This window comes from Sceloporus undulatus, chromosome 1 (assembly GCF_019175285.1).
Source record: "Sceloporus undulatus isolate JIND9_A2432 ecotype Alabama chromosome 1, SceUnd_v1.1, whole genome shotgun sequence".
Lineage (NCBI taxonomy): Eukaryota > Metazoa > Chordata > Lepidosauria > Squamata > Phrynosomatidae > Sceloporus > Sceloporus undulatus.
This window is the reverse complement of record NC_056522.1, coordinates 129,313,494-129,339,086: the sequence shown is the minus strand read 5'-3', so window position 1 is coordinate 129,339,086 and position 25,593 is coordinate 129,313,494. Positions and strand designations below refer to the sequence as shown.

The 25,593-nt window shown below is 38.9% G+C and overlaps 1 protein-coding gene across 5 annotated transcripts in view; it reads left to right on the top strand.

Moving 5' to 3' along the window:
- Positions 1 to 25,593, top strand: part of ADGRB3 (adhesion G protein-coupled receptor B3) — a 625,822-nt gene that overhangs the window by 246,338 nt on the left and 353,891 nt on the right. For all 5 annotated transcript variants that reach the window (XM_042465745.1, XM_042465739.1, XM_042465732.1 and 2 more), the window contains 2 exons: positions 2,372 to 2,473; positions 2,934 to 3,040. In XM_042465745.1, the coding sequence (XP_042321679.1) occupies positions 2,372 to 2,473; positions 2,934 to 3,040 (209 nt within the window). The remainder of the gene's footprint in view (positions 1 to 2,371; positions 2,474 to 2,933; positions 3,041 to 25,593) is intronic.

The window sequence follows — 25,593 nt, the reverse complement described above, 5'->3', positions numbered from 1 at the left end:
AAGTGCCTTGTGTAATAGGGCCTATGAAGATTTCCACACCAGCTCAAAAGCGCTGGTAAAATGTTGCTGGATCATTCAGGAAGCACGCATGTATGAAAGCCTGGCATGCTTCCTGAACCTCAGTGAATTGTCGGCTCCCTCTAGTGTCCGTGAATTATTCCAGGAGAGGGGATTTCCTCTGAATTGAAACTTTGTGTTCACTGACATTCAGGAAGCCAGGCTTTCATACAAATGTGCATCCTGAATGATCCAGCAATGTTTTACCAGCACTTCCGAGCTGGTGTCGAAATCTTCAACTTCAAGGATCATATAAGTGGGAATTGGGCTCAGAAGATGCACGCACACCAGAGATGCATTGTATTTCCAGTGTCTAGTAGGGATACAGTTCTTTGTTAATTTTTTCCACAAAGGAAGCAATGAGTAGTTTTAGTTGTGCTGTGTAGACTTACTCTACACCAAATTTGCAAATGGTTATTTTGTGCAGAGTACAATATTTTATGTACAGGGAAGAACATTTTCTGCATAGAAAATTTCTGCACAAAAATGCTGTTTTCTGTGCATTTTTTAAATTTAATTTTATTATTATTTTGCTATGGACAGAATTTTGGATACAGCAAGTCCTAAACAGCAAAAAAGACTTCAAGAAATGCACCTTTTTTAAAGGTGCATTTTTGCATTAAAACAGCACAGAAAACAGAAATTTTGTGCAGAAATTTTATTTTCTGTGTAGAAAATGCTCTTCCCTGTACAAAGTTGTTCTCTGTGCAAAACAACCATATGCAAATTTTATGTAGAATAAGTCTTAAACTGAGAATATTCTCATCAGTTAAGAATTTTTCTCATTATAGTGTCTTGACCCTTAATAAGCCTGTTTTCAAATACTTCCCCTCTCCTTGCCTCTGCTTCTCCACTCACCTGACACTTGTGACAAAGGGAAGCAAGCGGCAGCCTTCCTGTCAGGATCAGCGTTCCTGCTATGCTTGCCAACCACATGTTTTAATATGCTTTATAATTCTAGACAATTGAGGGTGCTACACAACTGTTGAAGCTGGATGGAAGGATTGTTTATCATTCATGATTCTGGATAATGAGAGGATGTGTTGGGAGGAAAACCAAGCTATAAGCTATCAATATTAGTTCCATGAGCAGTCGTATTACTGGTGTGTGTGTAGTGGTGCAGTCCTCACCGGGTGACACTCCAGAAGGGGTAGTACACCCCTGAGAGAGCAGGTAGTTGCCTTCCAGGTCCCAATCGCCACATGGGACTTGGAAGGTCAGGGGCTGCTGAGAGGGCCAAGGTCTCACCCGCAGAAACTCTGCCTCCCCATACTGGGTACACTCCGGGGAGTGATGCCCCCATCCATGAGAATGTCTGGTACTAGGGGGAAAAGGATGGATAGTCCTAGGAAAGGGAATGTTTTAGTTTGTAGATGAATGGGATGTAAGCCCATGAAAAATATTTGCAAAACAATTCCAAAAAATGTTTGAATTCCTATGGGCTTTTGATATACTGGAAAACCAAAAATGCTTCAGTCCTGGCAACCTAGTTTTTCTGTGATCAACTTAGGTTTCTGAATAAAGCTGATTTTTCTGAGGCTTGTGTTTTTGACATGAATTTAGTTAGTACACAACACTTCTTTATTTATTCCCTTCAGTTTATCTGCCAGACCTGAGATCTTAGGCCTCTTCAGTGTTTTCTATAACCAGTGTTTGCTGACAGCATAAGAGCAGCACTGAAGGATGAACCTATTTTCCTCATATGGTGTATATAGTGTGTTGCTTTCTAAAAATACAATATATACTGTATGTTTTACATACAATGAGATGTCAGAAAGTATGCATATTAGCGATAGAGGTTAATAATGGAGTTTATTAAGAGAAGGATATAATCAGTGGTGCTGACACTGTGAACCAGTTTTAAATCAGTGTAGCTACCATGTTTCCTCAGGAAAGCTTGAAAGAACAGTTTTATGAGAGTACAACATGTCCTTTTGAAGTCTCTAGCTGCCTCACAGTGCACAAAGTGAGAGCAGCCATTTAGTTTGTTGAAGCAAACAACAGCCAGGAATCTTACAGGATATTAACTAATTTATCATTGGACAGGTTTTAATGGCCTTGACAACTCTGATAAAGTGGACTCAAACCCATGAAATCTCATGACATCAGAATAAATCTGTTAGTCTTTAAGGGCTTGAAAGATTCTTGGTTATTAAAAATCTCCAGTTATTTTCTTATTTTCAGAAGGCTTAACAATTTTAAAACTATTTCCATGTTCCAGTGAAGCAAGATTTAAGGTTTTATATTGAATCTTACATATTTTCAAATACAATTTCCAAAAACATTATTGATGCCCTATACTTTTAAATTACAGCACCTTATGAAATATGTCCTGAAGATGATTTGATATCAATGGTCTGGAAAAGGACCCCAGCTGGAGACCTGGCATTCAATCGGTGTCCTCTTAATGCTACAGGTACTGTTTTTTCAGAGCTGTTATGAATATTCTAAAATAACAGGGTCTCTTTCTCTTGTATAATTTTATGACTGCCTTTTCATCTTAGTTCTCATCCTAACTGTTGAGATGAAATGTGTTAAATCTGTGCATTATGCACTTAGCCCCCATGTATTAAGCACTAATGACAGTAATTGATACAGTGTATAGTCAAGACAGTTTGCTGGAAATTGCAGCACTCTTTCAAACTAAAGAATGCTTTAAAGGTCAGGCATTGCAGAGAAACCTGTATGGCTCTTGTATAACTGCCAGTACTACCTTGCATGAAATTGTGTGTGAGGATGTGCATGTATGAGGGGAAAAACAGAATGACAGTGAACAGGCTTCTTTGATGCTGACTGTTGTTTCCATTCCATAAATTCTCTCTCTCTCTCTCTCTCTCTCTCTCTCTCTCTCTCTCTCTCCCCTTTGTGACTCACAGGCACCACTAGCAGACGCTGCTCTCTCAGTCTTCATGGAGTGGCCTTCTGGGAGCAACCTAGCTTTGCTAGATGCATATCAAATGAGTACAGACACTTGCAGCATTCAGTAGGTGCAAAGCCAGCTCTAGTACTTGCTCTATTAATTCATTGCTAAACATAAGCATTAACGGGATTAACTATTTCCTCTCCAGTCAATCCTTCCGATGGAAATGAGGAGGGAGGGAAGAATCTCTAGAGATATAAAAGACATAAAATCAAAAAGATGGTATTTAATTTCTTCCTACCCTCTTAAAAAAAAACACCATCAAATTTCCCATAACTGTTAAAAAGCATTGCACAGTTCTGATTTTTCATTATTCCCTTTATAAAATGTTTATAGGGAGTAGAAGGCAAAGAACATATTTAGGTTTATTGAGAAACGTGATAGTGAATAAATTAGATTTACTGCATCTACAGTAGAACATTTGATAACTCTTTCATCTCTTTAATGATGTACTCATAAATCAGTGACACTGTTATGTCTTTCTCTGTTCAAATGTTCCACTTTGGCTGGGAATGGATGTGTCAGTGTAAAATTACCATAGGGAATTAGAAAATGAGAGGAAAAAGTAGAGGCAGGCTTTCTATGCAGACAGAAGTATTGAATGCTTTTCAGAAGTAAATAAAAAGCCTTTTCTTCTTTCTTTAAAATCTAATAACATGCACATTAATGTTCTTCCATTATAACTGTCTTTTTGGATTCTTTTCTTGCAAGGATTGCATTAGTGCCTATTAGTGCAATTTTCTCATACACTTTCCTTTTTCTTTCAATTCCAAAAATATATGTTCTGGACTTTTTTTTTTCTTTAAAAGGCCACCACAAATGGAGGTTCATTAACCATTTCATGAAGAGGTGTTAATACCAAAACAGATTGAATTGCTTCCTTGCCCTGTGTATGCGTACACAGCCATTCCTGCATCAGGGTCTATCACCTGCAGTTTCTGACTTAACAGCAACTTTAAGATGTGCTGGCTTAGTGGTTAAGATGCCAGTTCTGATGATCAGAAGATTGGAAGGTTGGCAGTTTGAGGCCCGAGTAATGCATGATGGCGTGAGCTCCTGTCACTAGTCCCAGCTTCTACCAACCTAGCAGTTTGAAAGCATGCAAATACAAGTAGATAAATAGGTATCACTTCTCAGTGGGAAGGTAACAGTATTTGGTTCAGTCATGTAGGCCATATGACCACCAGAGCAGTCCTCTGACAACACTGGCTCTTCAGCTTAGTAATGGGAATAAGCAATGCCCCCTACAATCAATTACAACTAGACATTCATGTCAAAGGACTACCTTTTACCTGGGTTTCCTAGTGTCTTCCTTTGAGGCGAAAGTGGGTTTCCATGGATGAACAGGGATTCAAACCCTTGTCCCCAGAATCCTAGTCCAGCACCCAAACCTCCACACCATGCTGGCTCTTCTATACCTGCAGAAGCTGCTGCTTTCCTTCCTCCTCGTTGTCTCTGTTTTTTCTCTGGATGAGAAAGCAGTGACAGAAGGTCATTCCATGTAGATTAGCCTCAGAGGAAAAATATAAGTCAATCAGCAAGGTTACACTGTTGACACAGAGGAGGAGGAAGGAAGTCAATTGCTATTTGCAACTGATAATGCTCAGGACAAAATAAGTGTTGTTTTTTAAATGCTTTGTTGTTTGCCTTTTAATATAGACATCTTGCAATCATTATCAAGTGACAATGTGTTCCAGTTTACATTTCTGTTAGATTCCTTTGGTCCATTTCATTGATCCTTTCCATTTAATTCAATTTGGTTCCCATTTATTTCCCTCACTAATGCTATGGCAAAGAACTATAATGGCAAGGAAGGGCAACTGTTTAAAAATGTGGGATTTAGGCATTTATGTGAGCACTCCAAGAGAAAATATATATGGCTACAAAAAACAAAAACAAACAAACAAACAAAAAAACCCAAAGCTATAAGTTCTTCCACACCATCTACACCACATTGTGCACTTCAGATTTATACCTCTTTAGCCCTATTCAAAAAACCTTGCTATTTTTTGTACATTGAATTATGGTTCAATGCACATCATTTCCTCTGTGTATCAGTAGTATTCTTGGAACAGATGTGGGCAAAGTGAAGTTTTGGGACTGCATAGGATCACCCAGGACTGTTTTTATGGGCACTCAGCTTCTACAAGTTCCCAACTTCCATTTTTATGGTGAAAAAGAAGAATAATCTCTCCTGGAAACTTCTAGGAAGAGGTGCTTAAGTGCAGGCCCAGGTGTACTACTTAACATCAAAAAAATAAATAAATATAGAAACAAAACAATTCTTTCTTTAAAAAAAATCAGAACTGGACAGGGTGCTTCAGATTGTGGTTAAGGGTATTTATCCAGGGGTAGTTTTTTATTTTGTTTGGCAATTTTGGCTGTGAAGCCTGTGAAGTAAGGATCCCAGGGCAGAAAACTAGCCATCAGTTTTGCCCTGGCTTTAGAGATATGTTGTTTTTACAAAAGCAGAATATTTTCATCAGCCATGTGCTATTGCTGTTTCTGAATAACCAAGACATTAATAGAGAAGAACATTCCAATTTAAATTCTCCAATAATATTAGGTACTACTACTGGAAATATTTAGTATTTTTCATTTGTGCATTGTCATTGCAGAAGAATCACATTTAAAAAAATATGTTGGTAAGCTACACTTGCCTCCTATGGTTGCTCTTAAAAAGAAATGCAGATTTCTATTCTAAGGCAAGAAAGATAAAGATACTGGCCCTTTTTGGTTTAAAAAGCCAAGGGAAAACACTGGGCTTATGTGGCTGTTCCTCCAGCATTCCTCTGTCATGGACCACCTTCTGTACTCTGCTCCTAGGGTCCTTTCACAGTGAACAATTATAGCACTGATTCCAATTTAATAATAATAATAATAATAATAATAATAATAATAATAATAATAAATTTTATTTATATACCACTTTTCTGCAGATCAAAGCGGTGTACAAACAATTAAAAAAGCATAAAAACATTGCATAAAATAGATAAAATCCCATAATAAAACCATACAATCACAAACATTTTAAACACAATCGTTCATATTCAGGAGTAAGCGTAGGGAATCGATGGCAACAGAGTAGGCAGCTTCATTCTTCGGCGGGGGGGGGGGGGGGGGCTTGACAAAAAAGAAAAATTTTAAGCCTCTTTTTGAATGTTTCTAGGGGGGTTGTCAGATGGAGCTCCTCGGGTAGATCATTCCACATCTGTGGGACCACCACTGAAAAGGCCATCTGGGATGTGGCAACATATTTGGAAGGTGGAATTATCAATAAGTTCTTCCCAGATGTTCTGAGTGTGCAGGGCGGATCATATGGGGAGATGCGGTCCCTCAAGTAACTCGGGCCTAAGCCGTGTAGGGCTTTATAGGGCTTTATAGGTAGTAACCAACACCTTGTATTGCACTCGGAATTTAACTGTCATGGTGGCATCCTGTGAAATCCTGGGATTTGTAGTTTAGGGAGAGGGACATTTAGCATTCTCAGCCAGAAGACTATTGTTCCTCTCCAAGTAAAAACCTCAGGATTCCATCAGATGTAGCCATGGCAGTTAAAGTGGATCATGGCTCTGTGACTGTGTAGTGTGAAAAAGGCCATGGTCCCTGTAAATTGCAATACCTGGCTCCATCCAGAACAGGAACCAGCACTTTAATGTTGGCTTATCATCTAGGATCTCAAACCACACGTTAGTTCTTGTTTTTTTTTTAAAAAAACTGTTTTTAAATCCAGCCTCAAAACAAATTTCTTCATTTCAATGATAATGGGAAACTATTTTTTAAAGAGGCTTAGCCCGCAGTGCTAAAACTGGAGGAGGAAGGTTGAGCCAGAAGCACAAAAATGAATGGTTCATTCCAGGCTTAATAAACCTGTGGTTTCTTAAGCTGGTAACATTACATCTGAAATTTCTTGCCATTTCCACATCGATTTGAAATTACAGTTGCCCCTCCTAACTTGTGGTTCTGAGATCCATGTACTTGAACATGTGTGGAGGGGAAATGGTACATGCCCCTGGGCTGTGTGCCCCATTCAAGCCTATGGGACTTGAATAAGCGTGAACTTCCATTTTCACAGGGGGTCTGTAACAGAGCCTTGCGAAAACAGAGGGCCATCTGTAGAAACAAAATGTCAATATCTGTGACTTCCTGAAAGCCTCAGAGGGCAGGATTCCATGTAATATTGCCATGGCATAGAAAGCTCTTCTCGGTCAAATGAAAAACATTAAATCAATCAATTTATTCATTTATATATTTAATTTATATCACACTTTTCTCCCACAGGTGACCCAAACTAGTCATTTATACTCTGCCTTTTCCCCCCAAGACTGGGATTCAAGCTGGCTTACAAGATAAAGATAGAAGTAAAACTGCTTACAGTGAAACACATATGAAAAATTATAATTAAAATATCAATCCAGAATGCTTTGAATCACATAGAATCACAGAATCATAGAGTTGGAAGAAACCACAAGGGCCATCCAGTCCAACCACCTGCCATGCAGGAAATCTAAATCAAAGCATCCCCGACAGATGGCCATCCAGTCTCTGTTTAAAAAATCTCCAAAGAAGAAGACTCCACCACACTCTGAGGGAGTGTGTTCCACTGTTGAACAGCTCTTACTGTCAAGACGTTCTTCCTAATGTTGAGTTGGAATCTCTTTCCCTGTAGTTTGAATCCATTGCTCCATGTCCTAATTTCTGGAGCAGCAGAAAAGAAGCCTGCTCCAACCTCCAACATTCCTTCAAATATTTAAACAGAACTATCATGGCACCTCTTAACCTTCTCTTCTCCAAGGCTAAACACACCCAGCTACCTAAGTCTTTCTTCAAAGGGCATGGTTTCCAGACCTTTCACCATTTTGTTTGAACTGAAACCACTTAAAACATGAACATAGTCTAAAAATAGAATAGCACACCAAAACTACAGATATATCTCAGCCTATGTTCAAAGCTATGCCGTCTTCACTTATCAAAAACATTAGAACACCTCTCACAACAAGGACTTTCCATATTCCCTTACAAGTTCATGCCATAAATTTGCTTTTACTCTTCCCTTGCATTATTGCAAATGCTGAGATGAAATGTAATTTGATCAAAAGAACTCTGAGGTGAATAATGATTTGCTTCAGCTGCAGCTCATTAGAGCTGATTTCAATTTTTTCCAAATTATATTACAAGGGCTGTATATCATCTTCTCTCTCTCTCTCTCTTGCTGAAATGAATGCTCTAGTACTGGGAATGAAAGGCCTTCTCTTGCACAATTTATTCCTTCCCCTTGATAGTTTATTATAGGAACCAGTCAGAATTTTTTAAAAATAGATTTGGATTTGGAATTACAGTTCTCCATTCTCTAGTTTTGTCACTGACTTGTGGCCTGAAGCTATCTTCTCATCTCAGTCAAATAAATTCTGCAAACTTGTAAACAATAGATTTCCCTGTAACAGACATCTGTGATTCAATACTAATGCATTCCTCTCCAATGGCTTAACATGCTGACCTCTCTGTATTCCTGAGTCTCTTAGAAAATGGTGAAAGTGAAGATAGTCTCTGTTTTGTGTTTTCCACAATTCAGACTTGCCTTCACTACTGAGGCAACAAGTATCTGCTCTAAGAGCCACTGATGTTCCTACCAGGAGAAATATTACTCTTAGAAGTTTATCACACTAGGGAGGCCCCATTGAAAAACTTGATTTAAAATTTAAAAAACCCACAAATGCAGGAAGTTCAGCAGATGACATCACTGTTAAAGTGAAATAACGTGAAGTTAAAATGGAGGTAAAGCAGAGAAAAACAACAGCTTTTTACTTTCGAAACTTCCTGAAAGTAAAAAGCTGCCATTTTTCTCTGCTTTACCTCCAGTTTAACTTCACGTTATTTCACTTTGGCAGTCATTATGTGCGATAAACTTCCCACATTTGCAGATTTTTAAAAATTCAAATCTAGTTTGAATCCCATTTTTCAGCAGTATCTCCTTAGTGTGATAAACTTAGCTACGTTAAATTGCAGTCAAATGACAAATGCCACTTTTTTTAGAAAAGGAAAGTGAAAAGCATTCAAGGTGCAGTCATTTATGCCCAGTAATGCTTTCTGTTTCAATGCTGTGGTGAATCTATTCTAGAGTTTAGTCTGTAAATTAAAAGTTGTCTCAACATGGTCAACAATATCCTGAAAATAGGTTCAGCACCTTGAATAAATCCTTTTAAATGTAGAATGCAATCCAGAGGAGATTTTTATTTATTTATTTATTGTGCAATATTTATACCCCGCTCTTCAGCCCTAAAGGTTCTCAGTACAGCTTATGATAGTTATTCAGACGGTTCCCTGCCCCCAGACTTACAATCTAAAAAGACATGACGCAGCAGGAGAAGGGAATACTGGTGAGGAAGGGGATCTAGTCCATTGGTTCTTCTCTCCCTCTGACCATTGCAGATGGACTGGAGGGACAGGCCTTCATCTTGTTCTGGCTAGCCCTGATGGAGTTGGGCCTGCCTTTTCACTCCCTCCCAGGCTGCATGGACTGAAGGGAGGGCTCATCTTCTTCACCTTTACTAGTCCATTGACATGGACGCTACCAGTTGCTACTGTATATGCCAAAGATTGGCAAGAGCAGCACAGGAACAGGGACACTTTCCTGTCCAAACCTCCCGCCCCCCACCATACACACATACAACATGGTTCCCAAATACCTCTGTTTTCATCAGAATCCTTCCCAAAATGGGGACCAGAAATAACTCTGATAAAAAGCAAAAGAGCTATGTAATGGATGCTAGAAGTTTCACAGGGAAGCTTTCTGTATGAGCCTATTCTTGCAAGGTGAGTTTTCTACATGGTTTTCAGGGGGGGGGGGGGACTTCAAAAATCATTTGTTTTGTTTTGTTTTGTTTTGTTTTTAACTAGAGGATGGGAGGCTTGGAGGGACAGGGAACTTCAGATGTCCAAAAAAATAAGGTATACGGGTTGCAAGAAGCCAACATGTTGCAGTTTGCCCACTGCAGCGCATGCCTTGACCTGGGAGTAAGCCCTGTGGAACACCATGGGAGTATATAGGGTTATAATATTAAGACTCTTCTGTAAAAGAGAGAATTAGATAAATTCTGTCTTAAGTCTTCCAGAATGCCTTGAAATACATTATCTTCCTGAAGAACCAGTGTGAGTGTTTCTTGTAGACAAAACAACTGAGCTGCTCAAACCAAACATAACCAAACTGTAAACAGGATATCAGCAAATGCCCACTAAGATATGTTAGGAGTGGGGAAATCCACTCCTAGGAGAAATCAGTCGTGCGGTCGTACAAATCCTATAGACAAGTTTCCATGATTTAATTTGATAGAGTAAGTCTGATTGGTAAAACAGTTACTGTGATTTATTCTGCGTTCCTGAAGCATGGACACAAGGGGTTGTTAATCTGATCAAGAAAAAGTTCTTGCTTCAGCAACAGTCTACCTTTCTGGGTAGGAAAAGAGCAAAACAGATTGTATCCTCTGGGGAAGAAATTAAGTTGAAAAACAGTGTGACAGAAAAGGGTTAACCCTGTCTCACTTCCCAAGTCATATTATGAGTCCCCTGCTTTAGTATATAGAAAGATATCTTGAAAAGATTGTATAGTGTATGTGTATTTCTAGTTTTGGCCCTTGATGGAGAAGAAATACAGTCGCCCCTCCTAACTCGCGAATCTGAGATCTACGACCTTGATTATGCATGGAAGGGTGACCTTTGTAATTTTTAATGGCATGTGCGCCCAGGGACGCACCCTATTCAAGCCTATGATGCTTGAATATGTGCGCACCTCCATTTTCAGGGGGGCAGAAAAGATCCCCCACACAAATGGAGAGCCAATTGTAAACTACAGCCATCTCAACATATATTTGCTATGTGAACAAACTGATCGTGTTTGGTTTTTTAAAAGTAGGTTAATGCTTTACATCAGAGTAAAGACCTGCCCCCACTCCATTAGGAGTCAGATATGGCCTGTGATGTGGCAATGGTGTCTTCTGAGTAAACTTAAGACAATGATTCCCAAACTTTGGTCTTTCAGGTGTTTTTGACTTCAGTACCCTGAAGCCTTAGCAATCTTGGCCAATGGTCTGGCATTCTGGGAGTAGGTGTGCCAATGTGATAAATGCTGAAAATATTTCAAATGTATGTGGTCTAATCATGCTTGTAAGAAGAGTGTTGTATCTTTATTATTCCAACCTTATAAATCTGAATTGCCAATGCATCATTATCAATAAATAAAGCATAATAATAATAATAATAATAATAACAGCAGCAGCAATAATATAATATAATACCAACGCTATAACAATACAGAGACATTGTTAGTCTTAACGTTGCAGCAGTATTTTTCTCCAAGCTTTGTCCTGCTATGGAGATGTTCATGATCCAGGTCAGGAAAGATCAGACCAAGTTAACAGATATCCCTTGTTTCTCACATTTAAGTAGATGCTGCCCAAAAGTCATTAAGTTGTTTTTTTTTAACCGCCATTAAGGTTCTCTCCCCCCCCCAAAAAAATCATGTATATTTTTAAGAAGCACCAGCAGAAATAATCGTTGAATGTAATATTAATAGGATGAGAACAGGAGGTGTAATTGGTTTGCACTTCTCTTTCTCTGTATTTTAGGTTCATATTTTTTTTCATACCCAACAAAATAGAATGGTAGTAGCTCTCCAGAGTGTTCAAACTATTCCTACAGAAGGTACCTGTACATTTCCGAGGTAGAGTAAATGTGATTTCGTCTGCTTTCAGTGTAGCCAGTGAACAGGAAGATTGATTTATGGTGCATTTCAAGATCACAAAAGCTTAGCAGATTCCTAAATGCCTGCCATTACCTAGAGGTAAAAGCTGCTAAATAGCTCAGGAGAGAAAGCATTTCCACTGAATTCTGATCCAACTATTTTCTCAGGGCCTTTAAAACCTTCTTCTGTCGTTAAGAAGAGTTGGTAGAGAGCTAGCTTTGGCTTGCCACTCTGTCCTTGAAGAGATGGGTTCTAAAGAATGACAGCTGGGATTTGTTTATCTGATCAAGAAACAGACCTGGCTCCAACAGCAATACAACTTGCTGGACAGGAAATATAGAAAAACATAAGAATTTGAAATGCAGATCCTGAATATCAATTGTTCCATCCTGATAGGAGAGGAGTTTGAGGGATGTATTTACATTCTATCCTTTTTTGTCTAATGTGAAATGCAAAGAAGTCACTAAAATGCAAATAATAAAAAAGGGAAATTTGTCCACCTATATCAGAGTCAAAACTCCAAGAACATGAAAACTAGCAACTTAATTCTTGGAATGCCTTTTAGATGAACACTAGAGATAATTGGCATTTTAAAGCACCAGTTAATGTTAATGAATTTAAAAACTGTAGTACCGCATTCTATTGGAAAGTGACAGAGCTCCCTGATCAGTTTATATAGGTTTGCAGGTGAGGATGTTTGGTGTACATTGAGAAACAGAGTTATAAGGCCTCTGCCTGTTCACCATTCTTGGGCAACAACTTCTTACAAGCTTGAAGTAGACTTCTCCCTAATGGAGATGTAATGGTTTATCAAGGCAATGAGTATGTTTGGGTAGTCTGTAATATTAAAAGTGGCTGGCTGGTCATCCGTCCGTCCCTGCCATAGCTTCAAAACTGTGAAACCTAGCCATCTGACATTTGGAATGAATGCTAAGGAAAGCCTATGGAAAAGAATGTGAAAGGGAAGAATGCACTGTGATGGCATGAGGTGATGGGAGGAATTCACTTTTACTTCCTTAATTCTATGAACCTTACAATAATCCTGAGTCAGGTCTTTGTGATTTTTCCCCTTTATAAATAGAATGTAGGTACAAGATTGTGAATAGAAATTTCCACAAGTTGAGTTTCTGTGTCCAAAATCCTAAATGTTCCAAAATTCAAAGCATTTTTGTTGGGTGGCTGAGATAGTAACATCTTTGCTTTCTAATGCTTTGGTGTACACAAACTTTGTTCCATGCACAAAAATATTAACAATATTATATAAAATCACCTTCAGGCTATGTGTATAAGGTCTATAAAAATATAAATGATTTTTGTGTTGATATTTGGGTCCCATCTCCAAGCTGTGTCATTATGTATGTCTATAGAAATACAGGTGTTCCAAAATCCAAAAATATCCAAAATCTAAAACACCTTTGGTCTCAAGCATTTCGGATATAGGAGAATCAACCTGTAGTAATTTCATATGCCTCAATACAGATTCCAGATTTTGTGGGATCCTCATTCTTGGGAAAGCAACAGTTGTTGAATATTGGTATTACTGACAGACATGGAAGCTATTTGTCAAGGGAAAATGGTAAGAATGATCATGGGGGTACAAAATACCCCCATATGTTGATAAGACCCTCATGTACACCCCTGAATTATAGAGAAAACGCTTTGGAAATCAAGCATTCTATTTCCTATCTATGAAGCTTCTGAGTGGGAAATTGGGGAGAAGTGTGTGTATGCAGTCAAATTTTTGATAACACATCACATGATTTGCATAATGATAAAGTCATCTGCAAAAATGGGTGTGTATTTTGGGAAACTGAATTCAAAGAGAGGAAAAAACCACACTTCTGGTTCCTGGTAAGGAGGGGGAAGGGTTAGGAGAGGAAGGCTGAATAACAATAGGGGCAGAGAGCAGGAATATCAGCAAGGAAGGAAAATGCTTTGGCTGAGGATGAGCACAGGGAAAGAAAAGGCACATGGAAGAGACTAAAGGTTGTTGTTGTTTTTTAAAGGGAAAAAACCCAAAAACAAAAATAGAGATGCAGCTTGTACCAGTTGGATGAGTACTAGGGTAGAGAAATAAGATTGATGTGGTGGTGGGATGATAGGTTTGAACATTAGTGACAATAGATACTTATTTTTTTAGTATGCACTAAATTAAGCAAAAAAAAATTGTGCAGTTAATTTTGGAGGGGGCATTGGAAAGAATTCTGTGTAACTGCATGGCAATATGCTTTTTATATAACAATGTTTAGACATTGTTTCACCCATATGGCAACCAGTTAAAGCATGATTTATGCAGCAGGCCATACATAGATTAATTTAAAAGAGGTGGGGGGGGGACTGCTTACACTTTTCATTTCTCTTCTCCTTCCTTTGAATATCTTAACCATATTGTTTAATTCTGTATTCAACTAAGGGTTCCCCCTCCCCATAACACAACATAGATCTTACAGTAGGGTTACCATAAGTTGGAGTCAACATGAAAGCATGTAACTACAACCTTTTATGCTGTGGCATAAGATGTATTCTGTAGGGCAGGAGTGAACAGAAAGTAGATGTTTTAGACTTCCATCTCCCACAATATCCCATCATTGGCCATGCTGGTAGTAAAAGGTCAGAGAATGGAGTCCAAAACATCTAGAAACCTACTAGAGTAAACCAGTCATTGACAGAAAGTGACAAAATTGTGTGAAGCTGTGTAAGTAACAGAGCTAGCATTGGAGGATGCCAACTTTTTAATTATTTAACGGAGGGCTGGTTCAGTAATGGGAAAGGTGCAGGGGAAGGGATGGGTGGCAAGAATGGGAAAAACAAGACACTTCTTTCCACTTCAAGCAGCAGAAGAATTTAGACCAGCTCTGGGTCATCACTGCTAACTTGATAAAGCACTCTCTAACAAGCCTGAGGCTCAAACTGCATATGACTGTTTCATGTTTTGGGAACTGCCAATGAGGGAAACCATGAAATGGACTGCAGAAATGGCACTAGACAAGGGTGAGGAACTCTTTCCCTTTAAAATATACTGGCCCAACTACAAGAGACCCCCAATTTCCCTTCATTATTTGGAAGCAAGTTATCAGACCATTAAAATAGGATTAAATTATTATAGTATTAGAACAGATTACTCATTAAAAAATAAAATAAAGTATAAAATGATAAAAACATTTTAAAAACAGTACACTATAAAACAATACAACAGCCCCAGCCTTTAAAGACTTTGTGTTTTAAAATCCTGTCTGAATTATCAGCCTGCTGATTGAAAGTCAACAAGGAGGGGGCCATTCTGGCCTCCCTAGGAAGAGTGTTCCAGGGTCTAGGGCCAGCCACCGAGATGGCCCTCTCTTGTATCACCAACAGCCATGCTTTTGAAGGTGGTGGGATTGAGTGGTTAATTTATTTGGGAATTTACTGTATATACCTGACTATAAATTGAGAAATGTATGCCCCAAAATTGACCTGAAACAAGGTCCTGAGATAAGCATCACCATGATGCCCCACTCTTTGTGCCCCAAGGCAGATGTGTGTGTGTGTATAAAAAGAATTTCCCTATCTGATTTGAAAGCCTTTTCTTCCCATCAAAGAAACACCTCATACTTCACTTCCTTTCCTCCCCAACCTGATGTTAAAACCTCTCCTCTCTTCCAACAGCAGGGAAGTGATATCAGGTCCAGAGAAGGAGAAGGAGGGATGGAAGTGATGTTTCCCCCTTTCCATCCTTTGTTGTAGCCCCCTACGTTTACCATTGACTTATGATTTTGACCCTGAAACATTCCCTCAATTTATACATGAGGTTGACTTGTACACGAGTGTATATGGTATTCCAAACTTTAAAGAAGCTGACTAAGATGCTGGGCCTATAACTTCTTTAAAATTTATTTGAAAAGCCAGAATGGATTCTGCACTCCATTGGCTTGGAAGCTACCAACTACCACTGGTTTTGCCCATGTGATCCATTCCGCCCTGTGTATATACACTTGTATGTGTACAAGCAGAGGGAGCAGAAAATGACTTCTTCTCCCCCCCCCCCGCCCCGTGCTTGTGGCCTAACTATGAGCAGATGGAAATTGTTCCTCATATCTGTAGTCTGAGATTCTTTACATATAGATAGTCATAACAAATATTGTCTGCACATTAACAGGATTTCTATCAGTCTGTATAATGGAAATTGAGTGACTTGGTACATCTAAAAAGCAGAGTTCATTTGCAAGTAGACTTACTGTATAACTCCAAGCCTTACTTCCATGAATAGGAGGGCCCACCCGATTTAACCCCAGGCTATATTATGACTATCACAAAATGTATGTTTTTAAAAAATAGAGATATGAGGCTTTTCAGATCCTCAGTCTCCTTCCCCTTGATTCTCTCTTGTCAACTTGCATTATATATAGAAATAACACAATGTCTTAAAGACATATCCCATGGTTAAACAAGAGCAGCAAATTCTCCACGCAGCTTTCTGGTGTCAGCAGAATTAGTCATAGGTAATGTATGCACTGAGAGGCAAGGCTTACAAGGATCGTATAAATCAGGAGTGGGGAAAGTGCCGTCAGTGGCCCATATGTGACCCCGGGGCTATTTTTGTGGCTTTAAAAGCCAGCTAAGATCCAAAGTTTTTTATTTTTAAATGCTCCCAACATGTCCTTGGGGGTATTGGTGGCAATTTTGCCATGTTTCTGGCTCTCTACCTGGGCATTTTAGAACCAGAGAGGCACCCCCATTTGTTAGTGGGAAGTGTACCAGAAGCTGACTTCCAGATCACTTCCAGTTGTAACAAAGACTACTTCTGGCTCTAAAATAGCCAGGGTGATGCAGACATGCAGAGATTTCCCCAGAAGGTGTTTGGGGACCTTTGGGGCAAAATGTTAATTTTTAATAGGGTATGTAATGGGGTTGCAGGCCCTGGAGGTCTCCTAGAAGAGAACCCCTGATATAAATGCCTTGAGGGTTAACCTTTTCCTTTCTGATGTGATATTGGTAAAAACTACTTTCTCCCCCTCCCTGGCTGCAAAATGGGGCAAAAAAATGTTCCCACTAGTGCCACACAGAGAGAGAGAGAGAGAGAGAGAGAGAATGAATTATGGTGCATGTAACAATATTTATAAAGCTTGAAGAATTTGTGTTTTGGACTAGAGTTCTCAAAACCTTTCATCCAGAACCATGGCCGTGATGGCTTCAGTCTAAATAGTAACTTTTCCAAGCTCTTGCTGTTTATCAGCACTCAAGTTGGAAAGGGAAGAGTTAAATTACCCTTCTCCTCCTGTCACACTCTGTCTGTTAAAATGAATATAGATTTGGACACACGCACACCACTTGCTGGGTGTTTTTTTTAAGACACACACACACACACACAAAGTTACATGCAGCACAGTTAAGCCTGCGTGTTTTAGATCCTGAAGCTATGAGCAATGCTGAGCTTTTGAAGCTGACACATCTACAGAGGCTGGGACTGCTAAATGGCAGTGGCAACAAGGATGTAAAATACTGTGCATTAGCAATTGCAGCTATAAAACAGCTTCTACCACAGACAGGATTGGTAAAGCATTATATGGTATTAAATCATAAAATATTCACGAGTCTATTTTCAAAAATCATTTGGGAATTTGTGAGTACAGGGCAGCTTTCTATATCAAAGTACTTTATTTCATGAGGAAGGCTTCATCCATCCATCCATCTACATCACTAGAGAGTTTGAAATCCAGCACTGAATTTCTTCTTGCATACTGGGCACTAAAATGTAACATTCAGAATAAACAAATGCCACCAAAGGTGCAGCTCCTATGCCTACAGGAGAGAAAACTGACCGATGCAGCTTTGTAGGTCATCCTGCCAACATTCTTCTCTCATGCAGTTGTTCAAGGTGCAGTTACTTTCCCCCTTTAATACTGAGATGTGTATAGCTTAACAAGGTTAAACATTTACCAGCCACCAAACTGTAACAGTGTTGGAGTCACAGGCAGGTGAGTGGATATGGGCAAGCAATTTGTAGATTAATCCAGAAAAAATCAGAGGTACTTCTGGACAGCTGAAAAGCAGATCAGGAGTTAGGGGTACAACTTGACTGGGATTACCCTCTCTGTGAAGTCTAAGGGTCATATATGAGGTGTACTCCTGGATTCAGCCTTGGCCTTGAAACACAGGTTTCAGCGTTTGGCAGGAGTGCATGTGCAGTCAAGACTAGTGCACTAGGTGTGCCCATCCCTGGAGATAACAAATGTGGTCATGGTAATGTATGCCTTGAATTACTGTAATGTAGGGGCTTGACAGACCGCCCCGAAAGGATGGACTGGAGGTGCCCGTTTTTGCTCTTGAGGGACTCGGCAGCAGCCAAACCTCGCAGCCTCCCTCCGCACTAAAAAGAACCCAGTAAAAGCAGGTTCTTTTTGGTGTGCGTGGTGGACGCCATGAGTGTGCCATTGGCACACTATTGTGCATCAGTGATGCAAGTGCAGCGCCTTGACATGCAGGCACTGTGCCGCGCTTGCATCATGATGGCGGCCCCTGTGTGGATGGGAGGCTGCCATGATAGTGTTGCCATTACGTACTAGGGCTCAGGAGCATGCAGATGCTCCACACTCCCAATTGATGGGAGTGTGGAGTTGATTTTTATAGATGTGGAGAAAGCATTCGATATTGGGAGTTCATGTTTGGGCTAGTGAAAAAAATACAAGTGAGAAATGATTGAAATGGATGGAAATATATAAAAGACAAGAAACAAATATAATAGTTTTTTGTTTGTTTTTCAGGCTATATAACAGTAAATAGGGAGAAAACGGGACCATGTTTCATATTTAAAGTGGTGAAATAGGGTTGTCCCCTGTCTCCCCTTTTATTTATACTAACACAGGAAATACTTTTGAATAATATAAGGGATAAGCAACTAATTGAAGGATATAAAATGAAAAAAGAAGAATACAAGTTAAGGGCCTATGCAGATGATCTCGTTTTGACAGTTTCAAATCCAACTGAAAATTGAACAGGTAATGCAAACGCTTAAAAATTATGGTAAAGTGGCAGGATATCGGATTAACAAAGAAAAAACAATGATGTTAATTATGTATTTAACTAACGAAGAACTGAAAATATTTGAAAGAAAAAACAGGATTCCAAGTTAAAAAAAAACAACAACAAAATACTTGGGCATTACCATAAAGTTCTGTAAAAATACAGAACTTTATGGTAATATTTATGAAAAAGTGTGGAAGAATATAAAAACAGATTTGAAAAGATTGCAAAATTTGAATATTTCATGGTTGGGGAAAATAGCAACAATAAAGATGTCTATGTTACCAAAAATGATCTTCCTTTTCCAAAATCTCCCCATAATTAGTAATGAGCAACCTTTTGAAAAATGGAATAAAGATATATCTAATTTTATTTGGAATAATAAGAAACCCAGGGTAAAAATAAAAGTTCTACAAGACTCAATAGAGAAAGGAGACCTAGCCTTACCTAATTTAAAATGGTATTATTATGCACGTGCTCTAGATTGGTTGATGGATGAAAAGACTAAGGGAATTGGATTAGTAGAAACAGAATTAGAAAATATAATAAAAGACCAGAAAAAACAAATATCTAAATTTTACAAGTTAATAATTAAATTTGAATTAGAAGAAGAAACAATTAAGGAATTTATGATAAAATGGGCAAGACATCTAAACCAACCCATACAATTAGAGCAATGGGAGAGAATTTGGAAAAGGAGAATAAAGCAATCTTTAAATATGGATTTAAGAGAAAATATTTATAAATCCCAATATAGATTAACTCCATATAAACTATCAAAAATAGATAAAAACAAGAAAAACATCTGCTGGAAATGTCAGGAAGAGGTAAGGACATATCTACATTGTTGGTGGAAGTGTGAAAAAGTAAAAATATTTTGGAATAATATTCACTTAGAAATGAAAAGGATATTTAATTTTAGGGAATGAGCGAAACCCAAAACGTACCTCCTGAACATAACTGATAATGTTAAATTAGAAGAAAAGGAAGAAAAATTGTGGCAGCGAGAATGGTGCTTGCTAAATACTGGAATAATGAGATTCCCAAAGTGGAGGAATGGAGATTGAAAGTAATGGATTTATATGAGATGGCTCTCTGCTGAAGAAGAAATCATTAAAAGACTTTCATAAGGAGTGGGATTTATGGGAAAAGTATATTCAAACAGAAAAAAGGGTAATATACACATGGTAGTTTTTGGTTTGTTATTTGGTATTGAAAAATAAAAAAATGATAAAGGGGTAACAAGGTAATTAACAGAAATGGTATCGCTGGAGATAGACACAAATTTAAAGAAATAATTGTTGAATCTTAGGGTTTTAGTTATAATTTGATAAGAGTGAATATTAAATGTTGTTGTATGATGGGAAAAATAAGTAGCCTTAGGAAGTAATGTAATGTGGTTAAAATAATAGTTGGAGTTCTTTATAGATGGTGATTAGTATTGAATGATTGTTGATGATTGTATATATTTTTCTTTTTTTAACAATAATTTTAAAAAAATAAAGAAAGTAGCCCTTGTACTGGGAAGGGAGGGGAAAATCCAAGTGGATCCAGCCGCATCCTATGTACAAGAGCCAATGTGATGCCCTAAACTCAAAGACTTCATCGATGAATCTACAGCGCTTTATAAATAAAGAAGAAGAATAATAATGAATCCAGGAAAGTTTTGTTGAAGTTCGGAACAGTAGCATGTTCATTGCCAGATCAGATGCTATGATTTAGGTTTCACTTTTAAGAACTCTCCACATCTCAATTCCCCTTCCTAGAGGCATGCATACTGACCCACATAATCCCAAGCAACTGAAAGACCTTGAGTTCCACCAAACATCTTGCTGCACCTGTTTACCTCTCTCCACCCATCAGACCCACTCCAACATGGCTCTAGAGTGGCTAAGCAAGCTTTAATCCTGCAGAGAGACCTGTGTCTGTGGCCCCTCTGACGGCTATAGTGTCAGTTGCAGAATCCACTTGGATGTCTGCTCCTCTTCCTAGCTATAGAGGGCTGCTTCTTAAAAGGGCAGAAAGTGTGCTGACAGACAAGGAAGCCAGTGGTCTATATTGAGGTATTAACGCAAATACTTTCTTAATTTGAGTCAGTGTGGTGTATTGCTTAGAATGCTGAATTAAGTCTGGGAAGTAGAAATTGCTGCTATCTCAAAACAAATTCAAGAAAGTAACATCATCTCAGTTTTGTCATTTTAAGAAATGTATTTCCTCACCTCTCACAGTCAAAGAAAGGCCTAATTAAATGTTTCTTTAAAAATATAACCATGTGTTATAAAAGAAATGTACAGCAAACTAAGAGAAGGAGCAAAGGGGGCATCTCTCTCTCTCTCTCTCTCTCTCTCACACACACACACACACACACACACACACCTGGCAGGTGATAAATTAAGCAGCAACAGTCAAATGCCTATTTAAAAGAGAGTGCCCCCAGCTTCTGGCAGTACAGAAATAAAGCAGGTGATAATGTCAATATTGTTCACAACATTTAAATAGTCAAACAAGTAATAAGAGGCTAATCAAAACATCTAATGAATAACTATAAATGTAGATTTAGTAACCCACTCTTAATCCATTCTAGAGCCTAATAATAGAAACACGAATAATAAATAGCAGCAAAAGTACATCCAAAAAGTTTTCCCCAGCAATAACCCTTAATCAAGACCAAGCTCTAATAAGATTTGGGTATGTTAAGCCGCCAGAGCAATCCTTGTAAGCTGAAGTTAAATGAGGTGCTCCCCTCCAGCCAAGTGGGAAAGAGTCAAAGAGAGAATAAGACCTCAAGCTTGGAGTTTGGTTTTCACTATGAAATCCACAAGAGCCAGTGTGGCATAGTGGTTTGAATGTTGTACTAGGACTCTGTTGATGATGATTCGATTCCCAGCTCAGCCATGAAACTGTGAGCAAATCACACAAGGCAATGGCAAATCTCCTCTGAACAAATCTCGCCAAGAAAACCCCATGATATGTTCACCTTAGGGTCACCATAAGTGCAAAATGACTTGAAGGTACATAACAACAAATGCAACTCACTTGTCACCATGAATATTCACTTTCTCTCCACCTCCCATACCTCATAGTGATCTTGTGATTGTAAAATATGGAGATGAGAAAGCTACATTTACAGCTTCTTGGAGGAAGGGTTGTAAAACAATACAATAAATAATAATAAACTTTGTTGGTTTAGAGCAAAGGTGCATCTAGTCCAGGTCCAGACTTCTGACTCTAATGGTGGCTGGCAAGATGTCTCAGGAAAGTCATGTGGTATGCATGATGGAAATTTTGCAACAGTAGAGTAAATCAAAACACCTAGCCAAAAATCACAATATATATAGTTTTACTATGCTGAGGGATTTCCTTCTGTCAGGATAACTGGATAGAGGTGATTTCCTTGTATCTCTATGCTTTTCCACATGCACTATAACAACCTACTCAGGAATAGTGATAGAAAGCATGGAAATTTGTTTGTTTTATTCATCTCCCAATTGAGAAAACGATTTCCTGAAATTCAAGAAATTATGTCAAAAACACCCAAGGCAACTGTGAGGCTAAAGTGAATTTGTTTCCCTTTTGGGAAGTAGTTGTTTGTGGAGAATGCATCTGGGCTTTTAGCATAGAAACACCATGTTTGTTTCTGCTAATAAAATGTTTTGGTTGAAAAGTAAATGTGATTTCTTTGCAGAAGAAAAAAATGGATGATTTCTGTGCAAAAAAATGTCATGTGTACAGTCCTCCCTCTGTTCTTGTGGGTTTTAAATCTGTGACCCTCACTTCTGCATGAGGGGTGAATGGAGGGGAAAGTAATGGGGTGGGTGCCTGAGGCACGTGCACGCACGTCCCCACAGCCCCGCACATATATTCAATGAGGCTTGAATATATGCAAAACTCCATTTTCACCGGGTAGTGGGCATTCTGGGACAGATCCCCTCATGAAAACAGAGGGTTGACTGTATTTCAGTACAGAACAAAAAGGTATATATTTCAGAAAATGCATTTTCAGCACACAAAAGACATGTATTTTAGTTCAAAATTGATTTATGTGTGAATAAATTGTGTTTGGCATGCAGAAAAATCAGAAAATGTGGTTTATACATAGAAAAAATGTATTTAGGTACAGAGAAGTACTTACCAAAATGTAAATAGTGATCAAATGTGCAAAATTATTTCTGTTGTTTGTGTGTGTGGTGGTGGTGGAGTAATGTTGGAGGAATAATTTGTTGTTATTTGATCTCAACCATGACGATAAAGAAATTGAACATTTGCATCCTATGCTAGCAGATTGGTAAACTACCTGCTTGTATTTGAGTGGCATGGAGAGGTACTGAAAGACATTTCCATTATGCTCATGACCATTAAATAAAATATTACACTTCTGTATTGTGGCTGAGCTCTCTCCAGTATGTTTAATAAAAATGCTTTGCATTTCTTTAGAGGTGTCAAGAAAAATAATTAATTTCCTTAAAAAAACCCACACCAAACATTTCTAAATTAAATACTGCTTCTAGGACATTCTGTCATTTTGTTTTGGAAAGGCAATGACTTAAAGACCAAATTATGCCTGGCATCCTGTTAGGAACATAGGCAGGCAGAATTCAACTTTATGCCTGCTTATGTCTCTTTTTTTGGTCAGTGTGGAGATAGGTATTTCCTTTCTCCTGTTATACTGAGAAAAGCCTCCCCAGGCTGATTATAGAGTCACTGAGCATCCCTCTCCATGGTATTTCTTGCCTGGTGTTTTGGGGAGGAGGGAGATCAGAGAAGCATCTAGTTGTGTTACTGCAGATAGAGGCAAAATGATTACATCATCTGCTAAGATCTGCAGATGATGTAATAATTTTGTGTGCAGCTATGGGGACTTTTCTGATTCCATCCCCCCCCCCCCCCCTCCATCAGACATGAAATTATTAGTGCTCTGCAAGGCTCTGGGCATTGGTGAATGACTAGCTGTAGTGTAGTTCTGTAGAATTAGCGCACTATTTTGGACAATGCAGGATTGTGACCTATATTTATTGCTGAACCCATCACTAGAGTTGTAATACTATTCAATTACCCCTTGCGATGGGAACCGACCAGGATTGGGGCACCTATTTATGGGGAAAGTATTAAACCATTCTTCCTATGTCACTGTTATAATAAAAATCCCTCCTGGCATCTGTTTGGCTCTGGGGATAAGTTCCCAAAGGAGATAGGTGTTGTGAGGGGGATTCTTATCTGGAGCGCAGAAAGGGCAAATGGATTTTTTAAAAAATCTTCATTCAGTGCAAATCTGATCTTGATCCCCACCCACGAGTAGCTATTAGTATTATAAAAAGAGACACACAACTTCTACTGATGCGTTTAGGAACACATGTAGTTTTGCCCTAAGGTCTTCAGCTTTTGTGGAAAGCAATTTGCAAAAGTAACAAAGCACGAAAGGTTACACAATTCATCTGTGTGATAATTTCTTAGAACCTTTTCATAATGTATCAACCTGCTTGGGCTTTCAGTAACCATAGTAACTTCAAATGAAGTATCTGTTTACTGCATTTTAGCTTTCAACTTTAGATTGTGTACAGTATTTTGACAAAATAGGTCTCTGAGGATCCGAACTCAGTGTCCATGATGTACTGAAAGTATACTTTTTAATTTACATACCTATTATGTTGCTAAGATGGCAATTGAAGTACTACATTAATGGTAGCTTTCTTCCAGCAGCTCAAGGTTCACAAATAATATTTTAATAAGCCTGATGAGTGCCTCTCCCATGTTCTAAAAATGAAAAATAATCAAATACAGATTTTTATCATGGAATTTAATTGGGTGGGGGATTAAGTGGTAGGATAGACTGTCCTTGTTGAGGAATACACAGGGGATGTCTTTCTGGAGGAGGTCTCCTCCCATACACCAGAGGCAGCCATTTGAAGGCAGGTGACACATAGAAGTAGAAGGTCCAGGGATCATATGAGATTTTGGAGCTGCAGAATCGAGCTCTCTCCCTCATCAATGGAGAGAGCAGTAGTGTCCATCTTCATAGAATGTGCACGAGACATTGCTATTCAACACCTTTATCAGTGACTTAGATGATGGAATGGGGGCATGGTTATCAAATTTGTAGATGACACCAAATTAGGAGGGATATGCAATGTGGGCTCTAAATAATACTGATTTCTCTGTGGATATTTTTTTCAGTTACAGTAATAGTGATCACCATAATAGTGGATTAGCCTTACTAGTGTTAATTGCAATTAAGGTAAGAATTGTGCAGATTAAGATGAAGATCCCTTGATATATGCATTGCTTTCAGTATTTGAAGTAGAAAGAAAAGAAGGAAAGAAGGAAGCATTTAAGTAAGGTAGAAATGGGTCTTATAGAGAATAATCAGGTTATTGGGAACTTAGGGTACCCACAGCGGCATCACTAGGGTAGTGTGAGGGAGTGGAAATCTCATGGGGTGATATCTCAGAGGAGAGTGAACATTCAGTGTTGCAGTCAGTCATTGTCCATCCCAAGATCTCCCCAGCCAGCCTCTGCTCTCTACCCACTGTGATCGCTGGTGGGTGTGGGATCCTGGTCCCTTCCTGGTCTGGGGGATGCTGATGCCTGGGTGGAAAAGGAGGTGATGGCAGTAGGAGGAAGGGGAAGAGTCAATGGCTGGCACTGCCCCATCCCCACCAACAGCCACAGCAGATCCAGGGCAATGGGTAGGACTGGAGGGCAAGCTATCAGATGTGGCTGTTGGTGGGGTAGGGTGGGACTGGGCTAGTGAAGGTAGGGTGAAGTGGCAGTCTACTCTTCCCCTTCCTCTACCGCCATTGCCTCCCTTTCCCAACCAGTCAGCAGCCCTGCTAGACCAAGAAGGGACTGCTGGGTGGCAGTAACACCTCATCCCCACTAGAAG